The sequence below is a fragment of the Urtica dioica genome, chromosome 5 (genome assembly GCF_054948205.1).
Source record: "Urtica dioica subsp. dioica isolate 48M chromosome 5, U.dioica_male_clone48M_v1_H2, whole genome shotgun sequence".
NCBI classification, from domain to species: Eukaryota; Viridiplantae; Streptophyta; class Magnoliopsida; order Rosales; family Urticaceae; genus Urtica; species Urtica dioica.
The window spans coordinates 38,280,291-38,291,328 of record NC_142760.1 but is presented as its reverse complement, the minus strand read 5'-3'; the positions used below and the strand labels follow the sequence as shown (position 1 = coordinate 38,291,328).

General features: G+C 39.5%; 2 protein-coding genes across 2 annotated transcripts; both read left to right on the top strand.

Moving 5' to 3' along the window:
- The first annotated feature begins 1,011 nt into the window (after positions 1-1,011).
- On the top strand, positions 1,012-3,846 carry LOC149398339 (receptor-like protein 7). The gene has a single exon (XM_089614561.1). The coding sequence runs from the start codon at positions 1,012-1,014 to the stop codon at positions 3,844-3,846; it is 2,835 nt and encodes a 944-aa protein (XP_089470687.1).
- A 5,161-nt stretch (positions 3,847-9,007) lies between these two features.
- Positions 9,008-10,739, top strand: LOC149398338 (UPF0481 protein At3g47200-like). The gene is made up of 3 exons (XM_089614560.1): positions 9,008-9,121; positions 9,744-10,086; positions 10,120-10,739. The coding sequence occupies exons 2-3, from the start codon at positions 9,796-9,798 to the stop codon at positions 10,591-10,593; spliced, it is 765 nt and encodes a 254-aa protein (XP_089470686.1). The 5' UTR covers positions 9,008-9,121; positions 9,744-9,795; the 3' UTR covers positions 10,594-10,739.
- Positions 10,740-11,038: the final 299 nt, after the last annotated feature.

The following is an 11,038-nucleotide window of genomic DNA, read 5'->3' as shown; positions in this document are numbered from 1 at the left end:
GGAAGGACACCCATCCACAGGCACGAAGCCACATGGGAGTGAGAGGGGGCTAATTTTTTTTTTTTTTTTTTTTTTTTTTTTTTTGCACTTTTTGCTCATTTTTTATTTTATTTTTACATTTTTTTACCTTCAAAATTTACAAATCAGCCCCCTGAATTTTTCGTTGCAAATTAGCCCCTCCTAATCTAGATTCCTGGCTTCGTCCCTGCCTGTCCACCTCCTTGACCTTCTCCGAATGCAGCTTTTGTCTCCTTTCAGCAGAAGAACACCGTCCTTCCAATGGCCCAACAAGATTCTGAAACGTCCGAGATCCTTCCGGAATGCGCGGGACCTGAAAACCGCGGGGATCAAGATCAAGCCAAGCAACAGCTCGAAACTATGCGATGTCTCGTTATCCCTTCGAGGCTACGCTGAGGGTGCGGCGCTGATCGTGGAAAACTCGACTGTGTCAAAGCTGTTGAATTTGGTGGCGTCGAGTTTATGGGGCCATTGTTGGTCCCTAGAGCACTTTTTGACTACTTACTCATAAAAAGAAGAAGGAATCCTTACCTGGGAATTGTTTGTCCTAAACTGCAATCGGCAAGAACATAAAGTCTAAACGAGAGATTACATATAATTATCACGCCAGCTGTCAGTTTATTACAAGTGAGATTGCACGTGGGATATAAAAATACCAAGCGAGGAAAATATAAAGACAAACACCTAATAAGTCCTACCATATGGATGACCAAGAAAAAACGCTGTTGATGTGAGAAAAAATTGTCATAATATACTCGTCAACGACTACCCGCACAATTCGTTCTAGAAGCTGAAGAAATTAGTCAAATATATTGAAAGTGTCTCTGTACTGGAAATTAAGACATTTATTAAAGAGACGCACGATATTTGAAAAAGTGAATCCGGTAGAGAAATAAATATCAAAGACTTTGGGACAACTATAGATAACAAGCCAGCTCTCATTTGAAGCTAATGAATAGAAGAGGTCGGAAAAAAAAAAAATTTATTACAGAAATGTTTCCGTTCAAGTTACTATTATTATTAGCATTGCTCTCTCTCGAATATTTTATCATCCCTTCCACGTCAGCTCAGCCACAATGCAGTTCAGACGAGAGCTCCGTTCTGCTACGAATCGACCCACGATTCTCTCCCGGTGTGGCCTGGAATGCGAGCGAGGACTGTTGCACGTGGTACGGCGTCGAATGCGACCCAAAGATCGGCCACGTCATCGGTCTGACTTTCGATGATTCGGTCAACCCAATCAACATCACCTCCAACAGCACTCTGTTCTCGCTCCGCCGACTCAAAAGGCTCGAAATTTCCGTATCAGACCGCGTCCGAATCGATGAAGCGGCGTTCGAGTCGCTCGCTCTGAACCTGACCGCCCTCACCGAGCTCGACTTGGAAGGAAACGACTTGTCTTCTCTGCCATTAACGATGCTGACGAGCCTGACCTCTTCGCTGACGTCGCTCCGGCTCAGAGACTGTCTTCTGCGAGGCAAACTGCTCAGCAACGCTTCCTATTCTTTCCCGAGCCTCAAGACTCTCGATCTCTCGAAGAATCGTCTCTCCGGCGGGGTTCCCGAAAACTTTTTCCGCTCTTTTCCGGTCCTCGAGACGCTCGATCTGTCCTCGAGTAATCTCGGCGGACGAATTCCAAGCAGTTTTTTGCACTCCAAGAGCCTCGTTTCCTTGTCTCTCAAGAACAACGATTTCAAAGGCCAACTTCCCGAATTCGGACTTCTTCCGAATCTGATGTCTCTGCAGTTGGATTTCAACTCACTCGAAGGTCCAATACCGCCGTGGATATACGCACTGACGAATTTAGAGGAGTTGGCACTCGATAACAACCGATTCTCCGGCGAGATTGGTGAGTTTGAAACCACTTCGTTGACCAGCCTTTCCTTGGACCATAATCAACTGCGAGGTGTCATTCCAAAATCGATATTCAGGCAACCCAATCTCACGCACCTTGATCTTGCATCAAATAATCTCATTGGAAGTCTTGATTTTGGAGGTATTTCAATGCTTAAGAAGCTACATTCTCTAGATATTTCTTCAAATAACCTGTCGTCTTTTAGTTTCGTGGAATCCACAAACCATAAAGCTTTACAGATAATGAATCTGACCTACTTAGATATTTCCAAGAACCAGATCCCTGGAGTCGTCCCGAAGGTGCTGTGGGAGATAGGAAAGAATTCTTTAGAGCGTTTAGATCTTTCTTACAACTTCCTTACCCACATAGACCCACTTCCATGGAACAATCTTCAATATCTTGTACTAGATTTCAACTCGTTCTCTGCATCTTTTCCGGTTCTACCAGCGCCTCAATTGTGGTCCTTTTCGGCCGCGAATAATCATTTTTCAGGAGAATACCCGCTATCTATTTGCAACTTGACATCGCTTAGGGATCTTGATTTATCGTACAACAACATAAGCGGAAAAATTCCTCGGTGCATGTCGAATTTGAGTAATCTTGAAACCTTTAGCCTAAGAGGGAACAAACTTCATGGGACCGTGCCGGCGAACATGAGCAATAAGATGTGGTTTCTCGATCTCAGTACCAATTTTTTTACGGGTCCCTGTCCGATTCCACCGAAGAGTAAATTCTTGCTTATGTCGAAAAACAATTTTACTGGAGGAATTCCAGAGCCGGTTTGTTCCATGGAAAGCCTCAGAATGCTCGATTTGTCCGACAACCAGTTGAGTGGCACAATCCCTTGGTGCATGGGAAACATCAGCGATCATCTCAATGTAATTGATCTTCAAATGAACAAATTCCACGGAACCATTCCAATGGCGTTTTCAAGGAAAAGCAAGTTGATCAGTCTCCATCTTAACGGGAACCGATTCGAGGGGGCGTTGCCGAGATCTCTGGAAAACTGTACGAAACTCGAAATTCTCAACCTCGGAGACAATCTGCTGAACGACACATTCCCCAACTGGCTTGAATCTATACCGAATTTACAAGTATTGGTCCTGAGGACCAACAGGTTTCACGGCCCAATAGGGATCGCCACGGCCAAGTCTCCGTTCCCGAAGTTGATAATCATGGATTTGTCGGGGAACAAGTTCACCGGAGAACTTCCTATCAAATACTTCGAGAACTTCCAAGCTATGCAGACAGGGCCGAGAAGCACAGATACGAGGTACGTTGGAGTGAAAATGGGCTACAGAGGATATTATCAAGATTCCCTGGTGGTGTCGGCGAAAGGCTCATACTTTGAGCTGGTTAAAATCTTGATCATCTTCACGGTCATCGATTTATCTGCCAACAACTTCACAGGAGAGATTCCTTCTGTAGTTGGGAAGCTTGAGTCACTGAAGGGTCTCAACTTATCTCACAATTCCCTCAGAGGTTCGATCCCGTCATCCATGAGAAGTCTAAGCAACCTCGAGTGGCTAGACCTCTCATCCAATCAGCTTGTTGGTCACATTCCCGCTGAGTTGGTTGACATACCTGGGCTTTCATTCTTGAACCTCTCACACAACCGTCTCACGGGACCGATCCCCAATGGAAAGCAGTTCAACACGTTCACCAATGATTCCTACATCGGAAACCTCGCTTTGTGTGGGTTTCCGATGTCTGAAACTTGTGGTCAATCTCCGCCAACGAATTTTGCACCAGACAATGACGATGACGATGATGATGATGATTCAAGTGGGATAAATATTTGGAAAATAGTGGTGATGGGTTTCGCAAGTGGCTTTGTGATCGGGATTTCCATGGGATACATGCTCTTGTTCTCCGACAACAAACTTAGCCGGCTTTGTGAACAGATTTCGAGAGCGATAAGACATACGAGAACTAGGCCAAACTGCAGAATCTCACACTCGCAGATCACTTGAGATATTATGTATATATCCTTTGATGTCTAGATTTTAATGTCATGTGAAGTCTCGTGTATTTTTGATGTTCATGTATCCTGACATAATGAAATCGAATTCGGAGCTTTAGCTTTCATTTTCCTGTGGGAGATTTATGCTTACTTTAAACTAATATTTACAAAGCAATCAATTACCTCAAACTTTAGAGATACGTTTGACGTCACAGGGCTGTCCAAAGAAATTAGCGTTTTCTCGTTTGACCGCGTCGTTTCAGAACATGGACCGAATTTCTCCGGCGAGGTCAGAGGCCATTTATATCTGCTCAAACCAACTCTGTACCGGCGTAAGATTATCCGATTTTACACTGATGTACTTGAGTAATAAGCGAGGAAATACCTGCGAAAGAATGTAGAGTCTCCGATCGTTAGTGAGGTCCTCGGTAATGAAATTTCCTGAAGTTTGATTTGCAAAATTTCCCAAATAACAAATAATGAAATTCGTGTTTCTAAAAAAAAAAAAAAGAAGTACGAGTTAGATTCATTTTCCAAGGACAACCCATAATGTACTGCGCTGGGCTGTGCTTTTTATTGTCACGGACTGCTCACGTGACCCCAACAATTTCAATTCATTTTTCGTGAAAATTACATTTCATAGCGTCTTTGTAAAATTAATCAGTGTCTAAACCTTTTTACGCGACAATTAATTTTCGCTTATCTCACATTCTCTTTCCGGTATCTCGAAGATCTTTCGATTGGTGACTCCGAAACATGAAGAAGATGAATAACTTCCATTATTTTCCATGAAAGGTTTTCTTAGTATTTTCTTCACAGTTGCGTTGGTTTTTTTTTTTTTTTTTTTTTTTTAAATTGTCAAAGTTTCAATAAATAAATGGATATAAAAACACAAGAGTACGACTGTGGTAACTAGCTTGGTCTAGCGGTAATCCCACACACACCTCGACGGAGAGGTTATGGGTTCAAGCCCCCATGGGATGCAGAAATGCATGCCCCATAGGATTTATTCTAATAAGTATGTAATCTTGGCCAGTAGTGCCACCTACTATGTAATCTTGGCCGATAGTGCCACCTGCGCTTTGCACTGCTAATATATCATGTAATCCTGGCCGATAGTGCCTCTACTAAAAAAAAACACAAGAGTACGACCATTTTATATCTCTTAACAAGATAAAGGTATCGTTTGGCATAACTTTGTTTAAAAAAAAACGCTTTTAGATTCAGTTTTTGGAAAAAAACTGTTTTTTTTTTCAACTGACAGGGGTTTGGTAAGTTGTTTATAAAACAGTTGTTGCTTGTAACAAAAGCTGATTTTGCGTTTGGTAAAATAAATATATTATAGTAAAAAGACTAAAATAGACATAAAATAAATATTTAACAGTGATATGGATAATCACGTGAGGATATTAAAGTAATTTTATATCAAATACAAAAATGCTTTTTCTAAAAGCTAAGATTCGTAGCTTTTGTGACTCATGTACAATTTTTAAAATCGTTTTTGAAATTTTTTCTAAAAACTGTTTTACCAAACAGTAAGATTGCAGTTTGGTTTTTGCTAACAGCAAAAACAGGCTTAAAAAAGCTGTGCCAACACGCCCAAAATGAGGCTTCAAGTAAATAATGACTCAATTTTATAATCGGATGAAAGCACGATGTGTGAAAACTTCTGATGATCGAAATATATATCACACTAAAATTCAAGCAACTCATTGGTTCTTTCAAAACACCATAAAAAGTTAGTGAACGAACTAAAGTGTTCGAAGGCCACCAACTATGATAAAAGACATTCGAGTTTTTGCACTACCTAAAGACTAACAAGAAACTCAAACTAAAACTCAATAGATGATTAAGTCATATGTTGAACACAAAAATCACCCTAATATGGGGAACAAAGCATCAAAGGTTAAACAACGTAAATGCAAAAAAAAAAAAAAAAAACCTAAGGTAAGACTAACATCTTCTCTAAAATATACACCACAAGAAACAACAAACACCACCAACGCATGGCGAGAGTTGGGGCGGAACGGACTACGGAGCCAGGGGAGGCGGAGGGAGATTATGACCGTAACGACACCGTCGAGAGGATCGGAGATGGAGGCGGCGAAGATGAGGCTGAATCCGAACACCGTCGAGATGGGGGATGCGGAATCCGACGTAATAGGTGAGGCGGAATCCGGTATCATTAACTATTTTAATTAAAAAATATGACTACTTATTTTGTGTATTTATCTTGTTAACCGTTTTCTTCTCTCTCTCTCTCTCTCTCTCTCTCTCTCTCTCGTGCGTGGCTGATTTTTTAGTTTTAAACTCTCACGGCGTTCACTTTCATTCTCATAGAACTGTTTGAAGATTTTTTTTTTTTTTTTTTCGTTTGAAGAATCTAGAAATTCGTTTGAAGATTTATTGACATCCAGGTCAATAAATTGACATGGATGTCAATAAATCTTCAAAGATTATGGAAATTTCTTTAAAGATTTATTGACATCTTTATCAATAAAATTTCCGGATGTCAATAAATCTTCAACAGATCCAGAGTCTTCAAACGAATTCCTAGAATCTTTAAAGATTTATTGACATCCATTTCAATAAATTGAAAAAAATTTCAATAAATCTTCAAAAGAATTCTCAGATTCTTCAAATAAAAAATAAACATAAAAACAAACTTCAAACGGTTCTATGAGAACAAAAGTGACCACCATGAATATTCGGTAACTCAAAAACAAAAAATCAGCCACGCACGAGAGAGAGAGAGAGAGAGAGAGAGAGAGAGAGAGAGAGAGAGAGAGAGAGAGAATGATTGAAAACGTAAATACACAAAATGAGTAGTCCTATTTTTTTGATTAAAATAGACTTATTGGATTTCGGTAATATATATATATATATATATATATATATATATATATATATATATTACTATGGAAAACGACACATATATAACATGTGTTTAAGTAAAATGTCGAGTTTAATCTTTAATTTTAAAAAAAATTGAGTTTGTACCGTCTGTTTGATTAAAATAACGAAATTATACCCTAAAATAGATAAGTGTGCCACAAATATTTTTTTAATTGACTTTTCATTAATGTTGACTATAATAAATATACGTGAATCACATTTTACTCTTATTCATCTGCGCCTTATATATGTAATTTATTGTAAAAAAATAGATAAAAAAAATCACTGATTCGAGCGTGAAATCCTACAATCAAAGTCATAATTTGAGTGGTATGAATTTTATCAGACTATTTTAATTTAATTCTATTTCAAAACTAGGGATTGAGAGTTTTTTTTAATTTTAATAAATTACATATGGGGCTATATGATACAAATGAATAACAAAAAATTGGCTACGTAGCCATCTTTAAGGCTAGCAATTTGGTTTTAGCCAACCTTTCGTTAATTTTCTGTAAATAGCCATCTTGCTTACGTGGCAGCTTATTAATTGAAATAATTTTACACGTTTGCCCTTATTTATTACGCTGACTAATTATAATTAGAGAGTTTTTTTTTAAAAAATTTTGAATCTTAACAATTTGGAAAGATTTATTAACGTGTATTTTAGGGTGTCTGGATGTGAGGATTTGCGTTGACTTAAGCTAAGTTGTTTCTATTTTTGTGGCTATTAATTATGGAATAAAATCTGTAAATCTAGAAATCTGTTATTTATTTTGGCTGGATCTTTCTTTTTTAACGTGTAAATAACTCTCTTATTAACATGACATCAATTTACAATTTACATGACTCTTATTTACAACTCAGACATGCACCAAAAAAAAACTTTCCTTCTGTATTCTTTCTTATTATATCTAAAAACCAGTGCGATCAACCATTTTTTTCCAATTATTTACGATTTACTCTGTTCTTTCGATTCTTTTATTTCTCCGAATCGAAGTGGAAACCCTAGAGATCGGAGATGGAGGAGAGGCATCACGAGGACGATCGGAGCGAGATCAGCGACTACACGTCGGAGGATGAAGGGACTGAAGATTACCGGCGAGGAGGCTATCACGCCACGAGGATCAGAGATTCTTTCAATTCATGTCGGTACATCGTACAGGCCAAGCTCGGATGGGGAAATTTCTCGACCGTTTGGCTTGCTTGGGCACGAGAATGTCCAAGCCGGCGCCCATTCTTCTCTTCTCGGAATCGCGTGATAAGGGGCTCCTTTCTCCTGATCTCACGCTCGGACAAGACCAGCCCCTGGTGGCGGCGGCGTTTGTCTTCATCGGAGGATCCTCAATCAGAGGAATTTTAGGTCTTTTTTCTTTCTTTTTTTGGTTTTTTGTTTCAGAATTATGGTTAGAGTGAGGAGCTAACAAATTAATGAATTTTAATTTGCTTCCAGGAATAGCGCGACAGTTATGATGACCAAATCTTTGTAATTATGTTTTATTAGTCAGTTTAAAATGAGCGGGATATTTATTGAGGTCTGTTTGGTCTTTTAATTAGTTGTTAATTGGTGGGCTTGACTATTTACTGAAAATTAACACAAGGTTGGCTAAAAACAAAACCTGTATAACCAAATGGCTATTCACCTATATAACCCAATGAATAAAGGTAAAATGAAGTTTACATATAAATATCAAAGTCAGCATTAATGAAACGTTAATAAAAAGAAAATTTATGGCGCACTTATATATTTTAATCAAACAGAGAATATAAACTAGATATTTTTTAAAATCAAAGAGTAAATCAACATTTCACTTAAACACATTATTTATATATATTATTTTACTAAAAATTAATAGGAAGGTCCAAATGGTGTTGGACTGAGCTGAGCTGGCCCATTATTCTCTCTCAAGCGTTTTTTGGGTGACGAGCAACATCACCAAAAAAAAAAACCCATCGCCGGTCAACGAAGAGGTGTTTGACCGCAAACTCTCTCAGCGTTCCTCTTCTCAGACGCGCACATAAATAATAAGGGTTATTAAGTTATATAGTCAAACGGTTATAGTAAATTGTGATATAACTCACCCTTAATTAATTTCTTGTAAGTAGTCAAGTTAACTTATCAATAGATTAATAAAAGACTTATTTAACTTAACCGAACATGTAAAAAAAGGTAGTTAATAGGCTGACACGTATGCAAATTGGCTATTTACAAAGTATTTATTGGCTAATTTACGATTAACTTAGGTGGCTTATTTTTTATAATAATAATACAGTCCTTTCAGCCATTCGTGCCACAAGGCTATGCTTAATAGTTTGCGTTGTTGACTCAGCTCTCAGTCAGACCTCAAGAGACTTCTTTTCTTTTGAAGCACTTCTCTTCGCCACCATTCCAGGTATGATTTCATCAACCATTCCTTCTCTTCTCATTCAAAGTTTCGAACGCAACATGTCCATCTTATTATCTTCCTCATAAGAATATATACAGTTCAAGTTGAACCCCAAAGTTTTCGAGGTTTTGCTGTTTTTTTTACTGATTTTCTTTGCACTTTAGGTTTCAAACCTAGTAAATAATTGAAGAAACTATTGGCCAGTTTTGCTGATTGAATACACGAGGTGTTTGATTTCTTAATTAGTTTGATGTGATTTCGTTATTCGCCCCTTTGAAGATTAATCTTCTGCAATTTAGATCCTAACTTAACCAGACTTTCTTTTTCATTCATTTCTAGAGCGTGCAATGTTGTTTTTTATTTTTTATTTTATATGAAAGATTTTAAGCATTTGCAATAGGTAAGAACTTTTGGCCAAGCTTTGAGCTTGAAAGCATTGTTGATGAACCTCTAGTTTTATCATCACCAAAATTGTTTCCGTATAACTGGTATTGAGAATAGTTTTATTCTTTATCTGGTATTGAGAAAAGCCCCGTTGCTCTGGTTTGTGTGTAGAGCAAACCAATGATATATACAAGAGGTGAACTATTTCAACAAATTATCTCTTTTCTGTCGAAATTGTTTTCAGAGACCCGTCAAAATTGGACATAAGAAAAAAAGAAATTCTGAATTTAAGACCGATGCGGAGCGATTTGGCGACATCTTTGAGCGCAAAATTACGAAACTTGTCTCCGCTGCTGGTTGAATATAGCATCTACCGGGTTCCGGAGAGGCTACAACACGTGAACGAGAAGGCCCATAATCCCCAACTCGTTTCCATCGGACCATTCCACCACGGCTTCGACGGCCTTCAAGCGATTCAAGAAGATAATATGCTCTATCTGAAGAGCTTCCTTGACAGAACCAAAGTGAGCGTCGAGATGCTCGTTAATATCGTCAAAGGAAACGAGGAGAAGATTCGTGAGTGCTATTCGGAGGCGTTTCCACGTCTCGGGAGCGACTAGTTCGCGGAGATCTTCGTCGTCGATTCGGCCTTTGTGGTCGAGCTCTTGTGCAGGAACTATTGCCGGGGCGAGATTGACGAAAAAGACAGGATATTCCACAAGCTGTTGAAGCTCGCGAGCATAAGGCACGACATGATGTTGCTCGAGAATCAGATTCCGTTCTTCTTGCTTGAGGAGATTTTTCTGACGTCGAAGTTGAAGATCCCCTTCTGTGATGACAGGACCGCTCTCGTCAAGATCGTTTACAAGTTTTTTGAGGCCGAGGCTTACTTGGGACGAGAAGGGGTAGTTTTGGAAAAGACGCGCGATGCCGAGATCGACCATTTCGTCGATTTCTTTCGGCGGCGGTGCCACGTTCCGACGAAACGGTCCTACCAACGCGTGATTCAGACTTTGAATATCTGCCGAGCGCAACAGAGCTTTTCCAAGCGGGTGTCAAATTCAAGGGGTCGAACTGAGGATTGTTGGACATGAAATTCGGTCAATGGACTCTCGCGATTCCTCATCTACGAATCAGGAAGTCGACATAGAGTTTTCTCCTCAACATGATCGTCTTCGAGCAATGTCATTTGCGCGACTATTTCATCAACGATTACGTGTTCGTTATAGCTCGGCTCATCGTCAACACGAGGGACGTCGAACTACTGGTCCAGAGCGGAGTTTTCGAGAGCAAACTTCCCGATAACCAAGAAGTTGTGACATCGATAAACAACCCCGTCCGGGGAAGTGTCTTGCGGCGCAAGCGTTTCAACCTCAAGGATCTCTGCGGTGGCTTGAACGATCACCATGGGAACATGTGGGCGGCGACTCTGAGGCGCGATTATTTCAGCTCTCCACTCACGATTTTCGCCGTTGGAGTCGCCACAGCTCTATTTGTTCTCACGCTTGTTCAGACTATATGTTCTTGTGGATTGCAGTT